General features: G+C 40.4%; 1 protein-coding gene across 2 annotated transcripts in view; it reads left to right on the top strand.

The window, feature by feature from the left end:
- The window catches only part of XIRP2 (xin actin binding repeat containing 2), a 176,351-nt gene that overhangs the window by 89,678 nt on the left and 67,650 nt on the right, over nt 1-19,023 (top strand). For both annotated transcript variants that reach the window (XM_063933592.1, XM_063933591.1), the window contains exons 2-3: nt 3,165-3,313; nt 13,711-13,842. In XM_063933592.1, the coding sequence (XP_063789662.1) occupies nt 3,260-3,313; nt 13,711-13,842 (186 nt within the window). In that variant the 5' untranslated portion in view covers nt 3,165-3,259. The remainder of the gene's footprint in view (nt 1-3,164; nt 3,314-13,710; nt 13,843-19,023) is intronic.

Raw genomic sequence — 19,023 nt, 5'->3', positions numbered from 1 at the left:
TTGGTGAAGGTCAACCACAGTGTTCGATCACTATTTCTGATGCACATAGGTATTGTGGGATGCTGTGGATGAAGGTGGTACCACAGTAATATATTTTATTTCCTATTCATAAACTTATTGTGTGACACTGTTAGTGAAGGTCAACCGCATTGTTCGAATACTATTTCTGACTCATACACATATTGTACGACAGTGTAGGTGAAATTAAACTGCGGTGTTTGATTACTATTTCACACTCATACATGTATTGTGCGACACTGTTGGTGAAATTAAACCACAGTGTTTAATTACTATTTCATACTCATACACGTATTGTGCGACAATGAAGGTGGTACATTTTTAAAAAAAAAATTGGTGTGTGCTGTACCCCACATCATTTATGTTTGTGGATAGATATGGAGGATGAACAACTGAGAGGAGAGCAGGAAGCACATACTAGTGGCGCAGGTGCTGCTATCAGTCATGACGGTACAAGTCTGTCAGCGTCATCTACTAAGGCAGATGCCCAGGGGCATAGAGGGCTTAAATCAGGGCATGTAAAATCATTTAATTTTACAGTGGTAAAGAAAAAATTAATAATGGAAAGTTAGCTACAGAGGCAGTAAGATAAACTGTGCATTCAGAATCAGAACCATCAGACATTCTTGAGGAAGGTTTAGGGGTGTCCACTTCAGCTATGTCTGAGTCTGACATTTCTCACACTGTCCTCATAGAGAAGCCTCTTTCACCTCCTTCCACCATTTCTGAACCATCTGCACAAGTGGGGAGCAGTACAAGTAAAGATGGTGATGATGAGGAGGACATAATAGAAATTGAGGATTCGTGTGTAAGTGTAACAGGATAGGGGGATATATGTGTACTACTACTTTCTGACACTGAGGATGTTATGATGTTGTTTGTGTAACTCAGCCATGGTGGCTGCAGTTGTTGACCGTGATAAAAAGAAAGCCATTGGGATGCCTGGGCATAAAACCCCAATACGCCACCTCTTGGGTGTGGGATTATTTTTTTCCCCAATCCTGACAATGTTTGTAAAAGCATCTGCTCCATTTGTGAGACCAAAGTTAGTAGAGGTAGGAACATTGGTGGTCATTCCGAGTTGTTCGCTCGCAAGCTGCTTTCAGCAGCTTTGCACACGCTAAGCCGCTGCCTACTGGGAGTGAAACTTAGCATAGTAAAATTGCGAACGAAAGATTCGCAGAATTGCGAATAGACACTTCTTAGCAGTTTCTGAGTAGCTCCACACTTACTCGGCAACTGCGATCAGTTCAGTCAGTTTCGTTCCTGGTTTGACGTCACAAACACTCCCAGCGTTCGCCCAGACACTCCCCCGTTTCTTCAGACACTCCCGCGTTTTTCCCAGAAACGGCAGCGTTTTTTCACACACACCCATAAAACGGCCAGTTTCCGCCCAGAAACACCCACTTCCTGTCAATCACATTACGATCACCAGAACGAAGAAAAAACCTCGTAATGCCGTGAGTAAAATTCCTAACTGCATAGCAAATTTACTTGGCGCAGTCGCAGTGCGAACATTGTGCATGCGCAATTAGCGAAAAATCGCTGCGACGCGAAGAAAATTACCGAGCGAACAACTCGGAATGAGGGCCATTAGCCATTTAGGCACCTACTCCATGTTACGGTGGTGAAGACATGACATTTTTTGTACAAGAGTCATTACTTATTGGAGGTAGTCTTTCTAAAAAAATGTTTTGTACGGGCCCAAACAAACCAATAATTTTTGCCACAAGTGACAGTCCCTGTTGCTGATATGATTGGTTTGTTAAACTGCACATTTCTATAGTTTCTTAAATTGCCACCCTGTCTGCCACTGCAGTGCCATTCTGTTTCCTAGATGTGTCATGTTGGAAGTTTAAGTGCCACATGTTTGTGCTGCCCACTGCTGTCGCTTAGCTAACAATTTAAACAGGGCAGCTAGCTCAATGCAACCTTTTGACCTAAACTGGATGAAAACAATATTGTGAACTGTGAGGTGGTCAAAATTGACTGGAAATGAGTGGGAATTAATGTTATTGAGGTTAATAATAATGTAGGAACAAAAACAGACACAAATTCTGTGATTTTAGCTGTTTTTATGATTTAAAAAAAAAATACAGATCTAAAACAAATACAAAAAAAAAAGAAGGTTTAGCTTTAGGGCGCTGTACTGAATATTGCTCCTAGCCAGTGTATATCAGCAGCCGATTAGGAATGAAGAGGTAAGCCAGCCTCTTAGACCAAAACCAAAGATGCAAATAATCCGAATTGGCGCTTAATAATACATATGCAACCAGTAGTAAAAATAAAATACAATTTATTCACATATACATACACATAACCTCCCGGGGGTTTAACTATATATTAGACACAATATTAAAACCTTATTATAAAATAATCAAAAACAATTGAAAAAACTATACCAGTACATCATAGGTTTTGATAAACCAATTTTTTGGCTAACTGGTGTTGTTTTTTCATATGTATTCACAACAACCTGCATGAAACCTAAAACAAATACAGATCCAAAAGTCACAAGGGAGGTTTTGGCAAAACAAATACAAAACACGAAGGAGATACAGATCCAAAACAAGAACCCAAAACCTGAGATTTGGGCCAGTGCACATCCCTACCACAGACATTGATTTTATTGTCAAGTTCCTATAGCCAGGGCATCTCCTCCCACAAGAAAAAGAAGCTATATCCAGAAGTGAATGAAGAGATGATGTTCTCACTTTGCCTTCTGGATCCTAACTCTACCCTTCCCACCACCCCAGTACTTTCACCACCAGGCAAATCTGCAATAATTGACTGCTGCCTAGATGGTAGAATGACACAAGTCTCCTGCTCTCCATACTTAAATTGCTATAGTGTGGTAAGCTTGTGATAACTTGTGGGACAGGAAATGAAGAGTAGGTATTCCTCCTGTTTTTTTCTCTAGCCCAGTTTCTGGTTCAATTATTGTGGTGAATGGTAAACGGAATATTGGTGGATAACACAGGTGATCTTTGGGCAGCGAGGGGGTTGGAAATCGTTTGACTTTAGACTATACTGCTGCCAAATAGATATGTAGTCTTATGTATTTGTAGAATGTATGCTCCCAAGAGTCTCTCATATTCAGTTTGTGGAACCAAGTTAATGCTTGTGATACTTTAATCTGTTTCTAGGTGTCACAAAAAACCAAAAAGGACCATCAGAAGACACCTCCAAGAGTGCTAATATACATTTGGATTTGCTTGAAGCTCTACCGTTAAAAGAAAGAATGGCCATGTATCAAGCGGCTGTTACCAACAAAGGACAAACCACCGCCGTGACTGTAAGTTATACAAACACTTCAGCTTTGTTTTGTTGTTCATAAACTAAATAATAAAATGATTTGGTACAATAAATGAAAATAATGTATTTTATATATTAATACAGTGTGGCTTACAGTTTGTGAACCCTTTAGAATTTTCTGAATTTTTATACAAATATGATTTTAAATATGTTCAGATCATCATATAAGCTCATAGAAATAGATGAGAGAACCCCAAAAATCAAATAACACACAAAAGGATATACTGTACATTTTCATTCATTTATTGATTGAAATCGCTCAACACTAAATTTGTTGGAAACTGTATGTGAACGACTAAGATTCATTAACTTTGACCTCTTTAGGAATGACCTCTTTAGGAAGCAATGATATCAATGAAAGATTTACAGAAACTGTTTTTACATCAGCTTGGAGGAATTGGGCCATTCCTCCTTATGGAACGGTTACAACTCCTGGATATTGATAAGCTTGTTTTGCATGAACACCTCACTTCAAGCACTGCTACAGCAATACTTTCGGCTTAAGATTTTTGACACAGCCATTCTAAAATGCTAAATTTCTTCTGCTTTTACCATTTTGTTCTAGACTGACTTGTGTGTTAAAGCTCATTGGGGGTCATTCCGAGTTGATTGCACATAGCAACTTTTTGCTGCCCATGCGATCAACTAGACGCCACCTATGGGGGGGAGTGTATTTTTACATAGCAAGGCTGTGATAGCTTGTGCAGCCCTGCAAGGCAAAAAAAGTTTTGTCTAGAACAAGACCAGGGTAAGAGTTACTTACCCTGTGTGATCAATCCAGCGTTGCAGGTCCCAGAATTGACGTCAGACACCCACCCTGCAAACGCCTGGACACGCCTGCGTTCGCCGCACCACTCCCAAAAAATGGTCAGTTGACGCCCTGGAATGCCTTCCTCCTGTCAATCTTCTTGCGATCGCGGTAGGGATCTCTTTCTTCGTTCTTCTTGTTGTTGCTCAGCGATGGCCGTTGCGGCCACCGCACATGTGCAGAACCAACCCGTTTGCACCGCTGCGAGAAATAGCAGCATGCGAACGAGTTGGAATGACCCCCTTTGTCTGTCTGAAATACATATTTGTTCAACTTTATATCATGGAGGAACACCCTGACATTTTCAAGTAGAATTTGCTGTTACAATCCGGAATTTATAATTCCATCAATAATGCCAAGCCATCCTGGTGCAGTGGTTGCAAAACAGTTCCAAACCATAAGCTGTATTGCACAATTGAAATTATGTTCTTACTGTAGGTTGAATGCAGTTTTTGGTTTTCTACAGACATAAAGTTCTATTTTAGACTCATTCTTCCAACAATCTCCTGAATCATTTAGGTGGTCTATAGCAAACTTTAAATGGGCAGCAATGTTCTTCTTGAAAACAAGTGGATTCCTCCTTGTTATCCTCCCATGCACACTATTTTTATTTAGCATTTGCCTGATAGCATTTACCAGTGCCAGAGATGACTTCAGATCCCTTCACATTACTTTGAGGTTCTATGTGATTTCCCACAATATGATATGCCATTTTGTAGAGTGATTTTTGTTGCAGAAATAGTTTTGTTATTTTTTCAATCTGAGGAGCTCCGACAACTCTTTTTCTAAAGTCCTCAGGAATCTATTTAATTGAGGCTTAACAAATTATTGTGGTAAACACCAGACTTTGGTTGTACAGAATTCAGCCTTTGGTTTATTAAATAGACAGGGATGCCTAAATGCAATCCATCCATTGATTTGCATGCTTACTTAATTATACATTTACCTGAACTGATTGTCTTAGAGCTACACACACTTTTTCAACTAAAATGTTTAATGCTGACCATTTTGATCCATAAATGAATGAAAACATTATTTGATTGATTGGGTTCTTTTTTCCACACTGTGGCAAAAGGACTATACTATGTGTCTTACAGCAGATTCCAGGCTTGAGCTGCATTGAGGCTTTGCAAACCACCTAAACAGAGCAGCTCCTTTAATTACCCAAGTACATGGCAGGTGGCTGTTGGAAGACTATCTGTGGGAAAAAAAATTGGAGTGACGCCTGTGAATAAGGTTACAGCTGTGGAAAGAACTTAGATTTTAAAAGGTTTGTCTTTCCTGTGCGTGGGCTCATCTCTGCTGAACCAAATAGACGATCTGATAGTCAATGCTAGCTTTATGCTAGGCATCGCCAAAATAAATTATTTTGTTTGTACGAAAGTTGCCTGTCATCCTGACAAATAAAATAGACTTATAAAAGCCAAAGTTGCAGAGTGAGTGTCATCCTTAAGGTATCTGTGTCACAGTTGGTGTTAGAAGTGGGGTCCTTATGGTAGCTTTCCACTCAAATAAACAGAACTGGCTACTTGACCAGCAAACCCAAATGCTGCATGTAGCTAAGACCCAGTAGGAGGCCGCTAGGATGCTGCAGATGCAATTGGGCCTATTTATGCAGCAACAAGGAGATAATGGGGTGTAGCATACTGTAGTCTGCAGAAAGCAACACCAGCGGATGATGTTGAGATGTGACTGTAAAAAATGTGTAGTAAAGAATAGAAAACCTATACTAATTTGTATGGAACTATCAACACTAATGTGGGAGATTATGGATTGCATTTGAGTAATATCTGCCAGGAGAGCACAACAAGTTCATTGCTTGTGCTTTAGGAAAAAGAAACCGGGGATGTCTTAAGAAATTGCATTCACCGGAGGCTATAATTCAACAGTACTGTACAAATCATAGAGATTCTGACAATAGATCACTTCAGCTGAGGTCTGGACTGAGGCATTTCGCCGGGGGTCCTACGAAGTGATCCAAACATGTTCCAGGATATCAATAATGTTGTGTACAGATTTGAGGCTATGCATCAGGTGTCTAAGCCACAACCATTTTTGCCTGAGGCTGTCTGATAACAAAAACAATTCGTGAGTACCCCAAAAGTCTTGCGTGAGAGTGCCAGTTTAGTAAATATGACAGCAAGGAAAGTAACTGGGGTAGAAAGTTTTGAGTGCAGAAGTTGGGGTAATTTCTGGGCCCAATGTCCCCTGTTACAGAAGCCCATGGAGTGCAGCCTGTGTCATTTTCTTCAGTTTTACCCTGTCCATTGCACCACATACTTGGAAAACATGATGTGGAAAGCTACACAGAGCAAGAGTTAAAGACTCTAATCAGATACAAAGACAGTTCCCCTTACAGGATCAGCATAATGATGTTAACTTAGCAAATGCATTAAGAGTTTTGAATGTCACAGTCATTTAAGAATAATATATTTATTGTAATAAAGACCACTGTGACAGGGAAATGTAACTGTGAGTAACAATTTAAAATAAAAGTTTGGCTTAACTGTTTAGAGGCTGTGTATTGGCTCTGGTGGTCAGGCAGCCTGTTCATGAACCACAGGACAATGTGATGTTCAGTAAATGATCAGGATTTAGAGCAAGCCCAGTAGCAATCAAATTCCAGTACACATATTATCACTCACTCGGAGTCCAGAACAAAAACCGGATCAGTACGCAGGATTTTACATAGGTTCAGAAAAATAACTGGGTTGATACACAGGATTTTAAATTCATCACATCCAGAACACAAGCTGGGTCGGTACAATACATAGGATTTTACATCTCTAAAGTCCAGAACAAATGCCATGTCAGTACACAGGATTTTAGATCAAATTAATCACAGATGTAGGGTCAGAACATAGTCAAAGGTCAAATGCTTGAGTCGCACACACAGGAGCCAGGTTTAGAAGCCAGGTATCTGAGAGTTTACCTTAATCACCTAACACTTACTGCCAGGTGACTTCTTCCCTATAAAGGCAGAGGAGGTGTCTATCTGCCTGGACAGATTTCTTAATTCTGCACATACAGTATGCCCTTTGTAAACGATAACGCCAGGTTCTGTTTCTCCAGTCACAGCCTGGTGATGCAGTCAAAGGCCTGTGAGCCATAATTTTTGGCCAATTTCTCAAAGAATGTGTTAAGAGCATGCAGGTACTGCATAACACAGTGTAGAATGTGACAGAGCAAGAGTAATGAAGCAGAGAGCCTTTACAGCCTGCTAGGAACACAGTTTACATTAGTACCCTTCAAGGTTTGAGAAGTCCACAGATTTATGGTCTGCAGGTACTAGGAAATGGCACAGTCTCAATTATGATATTGGGGTAGACAAAACACGTGAGTAAACATTACATAATTCTACTAACATAAATTTTATTGACCTATAATATAGTATACACAAACTAAAAAGGAAAAATATTTTTTTCTGTGCTGCACTAAAATCTGCCCTAGACTTACAGGGCCCCATTGATATCCTGTATCTAGTGTACACATCTCCTTTTGTGCATGTTGGCAGAGACCTTGTAGAGTCCCAAGGGAGGCAATGACAAAATTATAATGGGACTGTGTCATGTGATTTAAACCATGGAGAAACTATTGATGATCGTTTTCCCCAAAAAGGTAAAGCTCTTTACTCAATTGCAAGGTAACTAGAACCATAAATCCAGTAAATTATATGGAGTGTCATCCAGGGATAAGTTGCAGGTGTGTTATGTTCATCTCCTGAAACTCTTGCAAGGGGAAAGTCCAGAATCAGTAAGGGTTGAAGGCATGAGAGAACCAGAGATTCCCAATGGGTCCAGCTTGTCTCCAAGTCAAAGAGACCAAGTGCAAAGAATTGTGCGCTAGAATAGAGATGTATTTTCTTTTGTTTCTGGATACACCAATTTAGAGGGAAAATACATCAGGTTCATTGCATGATATAAACCTGATGTATTATTATTAGTCCTAAAATAATACTGTGTAGGAGACCACAAATACAGATGGGTGCACGGTTATCTTGGCTAGTCTGATGCGCCTAGGCACAACATGGTTTATTATCATAAACCCTTCATCTATTGTTCTCAGCTGCAATACAATACAGAGAACAATACAGCAGGGGATTAAGTCCGACTGCCCAGTCTCAGTTAATCCTATTAAAGGTCAAGATAAACATGGACCCATCTGTAGGTTGAACTCGATGGACAAATTGTCTTTTTTCAACCTCAGAAACTATGTTACTATGTTATATGATTATTATATGAAAAATACAGAAAAATGTACACTCCATGGACCCGTGTTCCTTCAGTACAAAACTTTCTCTACTCAGTAATGCACAGGTACACCATCCTTTAGCTGGATACAGCAGGGGAAATGCTTCCTATTCTTCCGCAAATCAGCATCAATGTGCTAACTTTGGGATGGGAGGTATGGAATATAAATGCCAAAGTAGACTGCCTTCTTCAACCATGAATACATTTTATTACACTGTAATCTACCATGCACATTTCTCTATCGCATACTGTACATTTATGCTGGATTCTCTACAAAACAGTATGTGAAACAAAATAAAACACAGTGGACACAGCCATTTTGTGGTCTGAACCAGTATTGACATCACTGAAAGTATGCAATGCTTCATTGATGTTGCCAGTTCCTGGTGGCTATTTCCTCATTCCACAAAATGGCACCCTCATTGCTGTGGTGGGGACGGTATTATAAAAATCTGTTTCCATCGCAGGATACTTTTGAATATAAAGAAAAATAAATAAAAAATCATTACAGGCCTTGCAAATACATTCAGTGCTGAATACTAATTTTAGTTGAAATCTAGTGAAAAATTGCAATTAAATATAATTAATCATGGGTCAAAGCAGCAATAACATTTGCTAATGAAAAAAACACCTCGCACACATCTCCAGCATTCAGATTTTCTCCTACCCAAGTGTAAAAAGGCAATCTTACAATAACACTTTATAGATTTATAGATAGTGCTCAGCTTTTGTTACTGGATGCTAACATAATTTTTAAATCTCATTTTAATTCTCCAGCAGTACAGTTTTCCCTTTCTTTCTGTACACTCCAAATCCATTAGGAGCAGCCTAATCAACATAGAAATAAGGTAGAGTAGCAATGACTCACTCAGTTAAACCAATTATGATTAGTGCAAGAAGATAGATGCTGTATGATTGGCAGCTTTACGGACAGGAGATAATAAAACCATATGAAAAAAGTAATTTTCTCTTCTTAATGAATAGTTGAAATGTAAAGCTACATGATTTTTGTTACAGAAGCAGGTAGAAACTGAAATGGACATGTTAATAAATGTAAACATAGGTAATTCAGTAGTCTCATTTAATAACAATGTATTTAGGTGAAAAAAATGCACTAAGCTACAGCCATTGCCAGTGCCGTAACTAGACATTTTGGTGCCCTGTGCCAGAGAAAGAATTGGTGCCCCCTCTCCCACCATACTGAACACAGGCATGGAAAAAATATAGGGTATGGCTTTTTGGAGAAGGGGCATGGTCACAGAATATTACCATTTCACATTAAACATTATTGTCCATTATTCACATTACAGGGCACAGTGGTGTCCGTTATTCACGTTACACAATGGTAGAGCCCCTTTTACACATTATGCCAGGTTGAGCCCATATAGTGCCAGACTGAGCTCACATTATGCCAGGTAGAGCCTTTATACACATTACGCCAGTTAGAGTCCACATTATGCCAGGTAGAGCCCACATTATGCCAGGTAGAGATCACATTATGCCAGATAGAGCCCATGATACACATTATGCCAGGTAGATGAGGGGTGTGTATGTGTTACATCTACATTACCTGTAAATGATGATCAGAACCTGTGCTTGTGATTACAGCTGTCTGTGATGTCAGACCTGTCAGAGGCGCAGCATCTGGACGAGAACCTGTAGCACCATATTGTCACAAATCACCTGGTCGCCCACTACAGCAATGATGACCACACAGTAATCCAGCACCAAAGTCCTACGGGTGATAGCAACGGTTCTCTGCCCACAGTGCATATGTGCTTTGGGCAAAAGCACCACTAGCACACACATAGTTATGGCCCTGGCCATAGCTACTAGTCACACACTTGATTGTTTGGTGTGGATGAATGCAAAGTGAAATGCAATGTTATACCTCTTTCAGACATAAGCAAAAACCCGGGAGTTTGCCAGGTCCAGCTTAAGTCTGAAAGGGTCAGATCCGGGTTGACAGTCCCAGGTCCATGACCCTGCAGTAGACAAGGGTTATTCCAGGGGCTTGCAGCCAAGGTCAGTGCCCCAGCTTATGTGTGTAAGGTATGACCCTGGGTCTTGATGATCGAGGTTATGCCTGAAAGGAGGTCACTGGTGGCCACAGTAATGCTTGGAGATGACAACATCTCCAAGCGCCCACTGATAGACAGAAGACCTGGATCACTGGAACACCTGGGTCCAGTGCGAAGGGTGATGACACGGCAAAAACCTGGGTCAATCAACCAGGTGTGAATAGGGGTTAAGTACTGAAACCCTGGCTTAAACCCGTGTTCTGTGTCCAGGGTCCAAGCTGGGATAAAGACAGGGTTTATATCTGAAGTGGTAAATATACCCTATGATTATTAGCACCAAACGCATACTGATCCGTCATTTAGCATTAAAGGCACAATGTTCCTGGTTCAGAGATCGATGAAAATGCAAAGCTGCTTGCAAGCAGCTTTGCATTTCCATCTGATTATAAGGAGGGACATGCAGAAGACGTCTCAGTAGAAGAGACCTTGCTCAGTCACAGATTCCCGATAATTAAGAATCTGCGTGGGATGCAGTACCTGCGTCCGCTCTAAATTAGGCCCAATCTGCTTTCATTATTAGCACAAAGGGGTCTATTTACTAAGCCTTGGATGGAGAGAAAGTGGACAGAGAAAAAGTACCAGCCAAACAGCTCCTAACTGTCATGTCACAGGCTGTGTTTGAAAAATGACAGTTAGTAGCTGATTCGCTGGCACTTTATCTCCGTCCATTTTATATCCTTCCAAGGCTTAGTAAATAGACCCCAAAGACTATTGTCTTGTCCAGTGATTCTCAACTCCATTTCCTCAAGTACCACCAACAGGTCATATTTTGCTGAGTCAATTATCTTGCCAGCTTCCCCAGACATAGATTTTCAAAACATGAGCAGCTTATAAAACTATGCAGTTGAGGTTGTGAACCACTGATATAGGATATAGATAAGAAAATAAACACATGTCCGCCACAGTCTGTGCAGCTTGCTTATTTGTGTTGAGAAATGCACCTAGCAGAGCTATAAAGTTTTATTTGGCAATTAGATATTGACTGTCCACTATGCGTTTTGATCTCTTTTCCATTCAATTTGGATTGTTCCATTCAGGATTGTTCCATTTGATCTCTTTTATTTCAATGGAACAATCCTGCCTCCTAATTTTGTCCTGAAAGCCAGTACTATTCGAACATGTGTCCCACCTATCTCAGTAACTAAGTGATATTTATAGGGGAGGAAGGATGGGGGCAGTCTCGTTCTTCATCTTTCCTTGTTATGTCCCTGTTTACTTGTAATGAAGTGTATATATTAATAGGGTTTACTACTTTAACAACTTTCCCAACAACACTACTTTGTAGAGGCTCCTCTCTTGGGACACCCCACAAGTCTCTCCATTTAGCAGAGTGCAAGCAGTCACATATAGGAGCAGATATATCAAGCAGTGAAAAGAGTTGAGAAGCGGATAAAGTAGAGAAGTTGCCCATAGCAACTGATCAGCTGCTACCTACCATTTCATTAGAATGTTCTTAAGAAATGTTACCTTGCTGCTGATTGGTTGCTATGGACACTGGTCCATGTCTCCACTCTTTTCACTGCTTGATGGTGCTGCTCAGTTGTCTTCATATCCACTACTTCCTCCTAGGGAATCAATTGATTATTGGTTAAGCTAACAAAATGAATGTCTCTATTGTGTGCTGGAGACTGGTTCACACTGTATAACAAAAAAAAAGAGATTGAAGAAATCTGAAACCAGCGGAATTTCGCAGATCCATACCGAACCAAGGGCCTGATTCAGACCAGATCATTGTTGTGCGAATTCACAAGGCGGTTGATTATCAATCAACTGTGCATGCATACAAATCGTAATGCGCACATGCGAGGCCAAACTGCGGAAAAATACAGCGTTTTTGTTATCGCTAGGTGTATGCAAGTTGATTGACAGGAAGCCGGCGTTTGGGGGTGGTAACTTGACGTTTTCTGTGAGCGTCAGGAAAAACGCAGGCGTGCCCGAGTGTTTTAAGGGAGGGTGTGTGACGTCAGCTCTGGACCCGATCAGCCGGATTCTATTGCACTGTAGGAGCAGGTCCTTGGCTACACACAGACTGCACAGACTGTAAAAATCATTCAATGGCGAGTGAATTGCGAATGGATTTGAAGCATTTGCAGAGATTTTCGCAAGGTGTATGTGGACTAGCATGGGGTAGGTTTTCACTCTGTCAGGGTGGCGACTATCCGATCGCAAACCTCTACAAATTCACAGAGGAGCGATAAGGTCTGAATTACCCCCCAAGTCCTGAAGTGGGTCCCAGTTCAGATCTTCATGCGGTTCGGAATTCGGATTTTAAATCTGAATATAGCGTTATGGATTGCAAAAATGACATGATTTCAGCTGTTTTTTATCAATTTTCAAGAAATCCAAACCCAAGGTGCTGATTTTTAATCTGAATTCCAAACCCAAAACACTTGAGGATGGTTTTGCAAAACCAAAACATGACAATGAAATTAAAACCAAAACATGAGACTCCGCGCCCATCTCTAATTAAAATGTATCCTAAATTTAGATTTAAAATAAGGAATGGTGGCGCTGGGCAGGTAAAAATGTATATTTGTAGTTAAAGGTGCCCAAGTACATTTAAACACCAGCATATTCTAAACAAAATAAATTTTATTTACTGCATTTCAAACCACAATCTCTTTCAGAAACAATAGGAAAAAAAATTCTTAGAGACCCATCAATCTGCTTTTCTGTATAGAAACTGGGGAGCTGTAGGCTTTTTATTCATTACCTCCTACTCTGTTTTATGAACACACACCTTTCTTTTGAGAGGCGAACCAAATTGGATCAAAATGCTACGAAAAAATGTAGATGGCTTGTCAGCATGACGCGCGGATAGGAGATGCATAGCAGCTGTCAGAAGTAATATGTTTAAGCTGACATTTTCACTGTTTATTTCCTCCTTCTCGACAGGTTGTCTTTCCTAAAACTAATCACATGGTCGTGCCTTTATGCTTGCTAAAAAATATGTAAAAATCTTTTATATTGATTAGTGATTTTCAACTCCATTTTTTATTTTAAATAAAAAGGCTTTGAAGAAAGCAGAATCATTTCAAAATGGAGAATTACTCCAATGCATCTTTTAGGCATTTTAAATATAGGTCACATTTATTTAGCAAAAAGTGTTTTATACAGCATGCAGGTTATTAGACTTTGGAATGTATGTGCAGATCTATCAGTTCTTTCCAGTCTCTGCTGAGGGAAATATACATTGGCTTTTAAAGCATAAATATCCATAATTTGAATTTTGTTCTAGGCGCTGGAGGAGTCTGAAGCTTGCACGGTGCCTGGTGGATTGGCCAGCATGAAGAAACACTTTGAAAAGACAGACAATGTGTCGTCTCGCAGTGCTGCTTCGCAATATCAGTATCAGCACAGATCTGTGAAGGTGAGGCAATTATAAAAGTTTTGAGACCATTGGGAAATTCCTCTTGTTGGTGCTGGAACAGGTATTTCAGTCTGTAATCCTTGGGGGAGTTAAAGCAATTGTGTATCTTTTCCCTAGAAATGATCATTAAAGGCACATGTACCTTAATCTTTTTCTCATTGTTTTTATATTAAAAATAAAATATGAATTAATACAGTAATGGAGTGTGTCAAACTCGGTCCTCAGGACCCCAAACAGTTCACATTTTCCCTGTCACCTAGCTGGTGTACTGGTGTATTCATACCATACAGCAGGTCACTGACACATTTTAAAATATCACATGAACTATTTGGGGTCCTGAGGACCGAGATGAGAGCCTGTGCAGTAATGTAAAATTCATATTTTTGAAAAAGGCAACTTTGTGGTTCAAATTTCATTAATCTCTATGGAAGCGCTTAATTGAGGAGTCCGAGTGGGATGGCAGTGTCTTCGGTCGCTGGTAGCAGAGAAAATCTATACAACGCTGCCTGAGGGCAGAAGACAGGCTGTGTCTGGAAGTCAGGCAGCCAGTGAGAGCTGTCAGAGGAGGGAGCAGGGCCTGACTCCGGCTCCTACTGTTCCTATGCTAGACTGACACATTAACTGATTATATAATAGTTTTTGTAAATAAATTATATATACAAATATAAAAGCCTGCAACGTGCGGGCACCAATGCAGCTTCAGCAATATAGCTGCTAGCAATTAGTTTTAGGGCTAAAGCAGGTTGGTTGCCACTTTAGATATAACTGCTATGTCGCCAAAATTGTGCTGGTGTCTGCACATCCCTGGCAATTGCAATGACTGCTTACATTCAGATCGGGGATAATAGTTCAGCATACCAACTTCTATATGGGTCTGCATCTCCCCCAGGCTTTACGGCCCAGTTGCAGAATGAGAAAAGTGTACACTTCCATGGTGTAATATATTCAGGGGTTAAAGTGGGGGAAAACGAGGTGGAACTGAGTTCCACCATCTGTAATTTTAGGGGGAACTAGTTCCACCACCTCCATTGCCCTGCACAGTTATTCCAACAGAAAAGCTGCTTCTTTGTGAGATCAATGTCCTTTTCTAAAGTATGGGAAGTAGGGCACTAATTTATAGTTTGCAGGGGGATGCCGAAAATACTAGCGCTGGCTCCGCTTAAGGGGGAGGTGGCGGGGTAAATGAGGGAGGGGGGAGGGTAGGTGGCTGGGTAAATGAGTTCCACCACCTCTCCAGGACCACTTTAAGCCCTGAATATATTCCTTTTTTTTTCTTTTAAATAATCATTTTGATACAATTCATATCAAAGGCAAATATCACTTATCTCCATAGTACAGACTCTGCTATTGTCTGTCTAATTCAACATTTTCCTAGACTTTTATATAATTTAATTGTTTCTGAACTGGGCGGTGATCCTATATAATGGTGCTCAAGCTGTGATCGCAGTGTGTGGGGCAGCTTTACGATAGTTGTCTGATAACATACTGTATAATACCCGATAAGTAGTAATGGATTACAGCACATTTGACCATCTGCACCATGTTCTTAGATAAGCTTTCAAATGTAACATTCTGCTGAGTCCTTGAAAAGTAGTCACTTGTTTTTAATGGCTGACATTTAATCAGAATTCCTCTGCACATCAAACATTGCAGATGCTACATAAAGATACATTATCCAGAAAGCAAATGTTGTTTCACATAAGAGTTTTCTTGACTTTATTACTTCATTATCATACATCTTGGTAAATTGTTGCAAGAGACAATGATTTTAGAATACGTGAATAGTCTTGTAATAAAGCTCATCAGGCTACATATACTGTATAAGGCACATAATGAAAAATGATAATTGTGCAGTAAAGCGATGAGTTTATGGTAGCACTGAAACTCTGACGGGCTGTATAATAAAACACTTGTGGGAGTCTGTAATGGTGAGTAAAGATTTAGATTATAAAAAGATTATATTCAAAGTCAAACTTGGGTCAATTATTCTCAGCAGTTGACAAATCAGATGCAGTATATACTTAATAAAGAGTTGCAGAGGATTGCATGTATAGCCTCTCAGAGTGTATACTGCGTACACTTGTAAGTCACTTATTTTACCTTCTACCTTCCAACAACGCCTCACAAGTTTAACCTGTAAGTTAAATGAGTCTGAATCTGAGTCTCATGCAATGCCAATATTCACACAAATTCTAAATGTTTTTCAACTGTGCATGTGTCTAAGTATTTTTGTAAAAGTGGCACTACGAATGCAGCCCACGATGCGTGCGTATTATTATTTATTAATTAATTACCAGTTATTTATATAGCGCACACATATTCCGCAGCACTTTACATAGAATATTTGGCTATTCACATCAGTTCCTGCCCCAGTGCAGCTTACAATCTAGATTCCTTATCACATGTACACACAGACACCTTCACACTAGGGATAATTTTGTAGGGGGCCAGTAAACCTACCAGTATATTTATTTTGGAATGTGAGAGGAAACCAGAGTACCCAGAGGAAACACATGCAAGTACGGGGAGAATATACAAACTCCGCACAGTTAGGGCCATGGTGGGAATCGAACCCATGACCTCAGTGCTGTGAGGCAGTAGAGCTAACCATTACACCATACGTACTATGTACAGAGTAACAGCACCAACTGAGATGAACGGACCCTAAAATGTATTGGGGTGTTAGTGGGCTATAACTAGGAGGTGACTGTTCAGACACAAAGATGTTATGGGAGTGTTGCAGGCATGTCCCAGAAATGTTTGTAAACTCAGATGCTTAGGTTGGGTACACACCATACACAGATGTTTGTGGATCAAGAAAGTATACCAGGCTCCTAAAAAAATATTATTTTTCAAATACACTGTGCTGAATACCTGCGGCTTCCAATGGTCAGGGGTACTATGCTAACTGAGGAAGCCGATTGAAGTTAGTGGAGGTGGGGAAACGCATATTACCACTGTTTTTATTGGAAAGATACCAGCTGGAGCCTCACAACACACCTGTGAGCATTGGCAGAGAAAATAAACATTGAGACAACTCTGGGTATGGCTGCATGAGAACAGCAGACAGCAGTCGGGAGGTATATCCATCCCTGCACACTCCGTGGAAAAAGGTTGTGGTAACAGAAACTCCATTTACATACAAACATGCCAATGTTCGACTGTTAATATTTTATGCTTGCTACAGAAATCTGCACAATAACTTCTGCTTTTATTCTGCTCCCTTATAAAAAGGAGTAATAGAACAGTGACTGTTATATATTTATTTATTTATTTATTAACAGTTTCTTATAGAGCGCAGCAAATTCCGTTGAGCTTAACAATTGGAAATAACAATGATAAAACAAAACTGGGTAATAACAGTCATGGAGGTAGGAAGGCCCTGCTCGCAAGCTTACAATCTATGGGGAAATAGGCATGGATGCACAAGGATAGGTGCTATCTATTGCATAGTTGTCCACCAGATTGCAAAGGTTCTTGATGGGCTGTATGATATGGTCATACAGCAATGATGAACCGGGGTCGAGAGAAAGGGAAAGTGAAGAATGAGAAGACATGTGAGGATATGTGTGGACTGTGCAGAGTGGATGCAATTTGATAGGAAGGTTTATGAAAGTTATGCGGGTGGTTCTGGAATTTGATACGCTTGCCTGAAGAGGTGAGTTTTCAGTGAACGCTTGAAGGTTTGGAGACTAGAGGAGAGTCTTATTGTGCATGGTAGGGCATTCCACAGAGTGGGTGCAGCCCGATGAAAGTCATACAATCGTGAGTGGGAGCGCGTAATGAGTGTGGTTGAGAGACGCAGATCTTGTGAAGAGCGAAGAGGTCGGGTTGGGAGATATTTTGAGATAAGCAAAGTGATGTAAGTTGGTGTAGTTTGGTTAATGGCCTTGTGTGTGAGTAAAAGTATTTTATATTGAATACGGTAGAATACAGGTAACCAATGGAGGGACTGACAGATCTGCAGACAATGAACGGCAAGTGAGGAAGATTAACCTCACAGCTGCATTCAGAATGGATTGTACTGGTGAGAGTTTCGTTTTGGGAAGACCGGTCAGGAGACTATTGCAATAATCAATGCAGGAGACAATGAGAGCATGGATTAGAGTTTTAGCAGTGTCTTGTGTAAGGTATGAACGTATTTTGGATATGTTTTCTAGATGCATGTAACATGATTTTGAGACAGATTGAATGTGGGGAACAAAGGACAGATTAGAGTCAAGGATGACACCTAGGCAGCGAGCTTGTGGGGTAGGATAGATTGTTGAGTTTTCAACAGTGATAGAGATATCAGGTTGGTACCTACTATTGGCCGGTGGAAATATAATTAACTCTGTTTTTGAAATATTAAGTTTGAGTTGGTCAGATGTCATCCAAGATGAAATGGCAGAAAGGCATTCAGTGACACGGGCCAGTACAGTTAGGGACAAATCAGGGGAGGATAGGCAGATTTGAGTATCATCTGCATACAGATGATACTGAAATCCAAAAGAGCTGATTAGTTTACCAAGAGATGAGGTATAGATAGAGAAAAGCAGAGGACCCAAGACCTTGCGGTACTCCAACTGAAAGAGGTAGCAAAGAGGAGGTGGAAAGAGAAAAACGAACATTGAAGGAGCGATTAGATACTGTAGGTAGGATAGGAACCAAGAAAGGGCTGTGTCTTTAGGACGTGGGGATTGTAGAGTTTGTATGAGAAGAGAGTGGTCAACAGTGTCAAAGGCAGCAGATAGATCTAAAAGAATAAGTAGTGTGTAATGGCCTTTAGTCTTGGTAGTGACCAAATTATTAACTACTTCAGTCAGTGCTGTCTCTGTGGAGTGTTGGGAACGGAAGCCTGACTGAAGTGGGTCCAATAAATTGTGTGAGTTAAGAAACTGTGTGAGTCGAATGTACGCAAGTCTTTCAAGTAGCTTAGAGAGACAAGGGAGCTGAGAGATAGGGCGGTAATTTGAGATATAGTTAGGGTCAGAATTTTGTTTTTTCAAAATGGGAATAATCACTGCATGCTTAAACAGTGAAGGAAAAATACCAGAAGAGAGAGAGATTACAGATGTTCGTTAATGTAGGGATGAGCACTGGATGACAGAGCCTTACTTATTTGTGATGGTAAAGGATCAAGAGGAGGGGTAGTAGAGAAGCAGGATGAGAAGAGTGATGATACTTCATATTCATTTGTGG

The sequence above is a fragment of the Pseudophryne corroboree genome, chromosome 7 (assembly GCF_028390025.1).
Source record: "Pseudophryne corroboree isolate aPseCor3 chromosome 7, aPseCor3.hap2, whole genome shotgun sequence".
NCBI classification, from domain to species: Eukaryota; Metazoa; Chordata; class Amphibia; order Anura; family Myobatrachidae; genus Pseudophryne; species Pseudophryne corroboree.
Note: the sequence above shows the minus strand (reverse complement) of the source record. Positions and strands in the feature narration are given on the sequence as shown.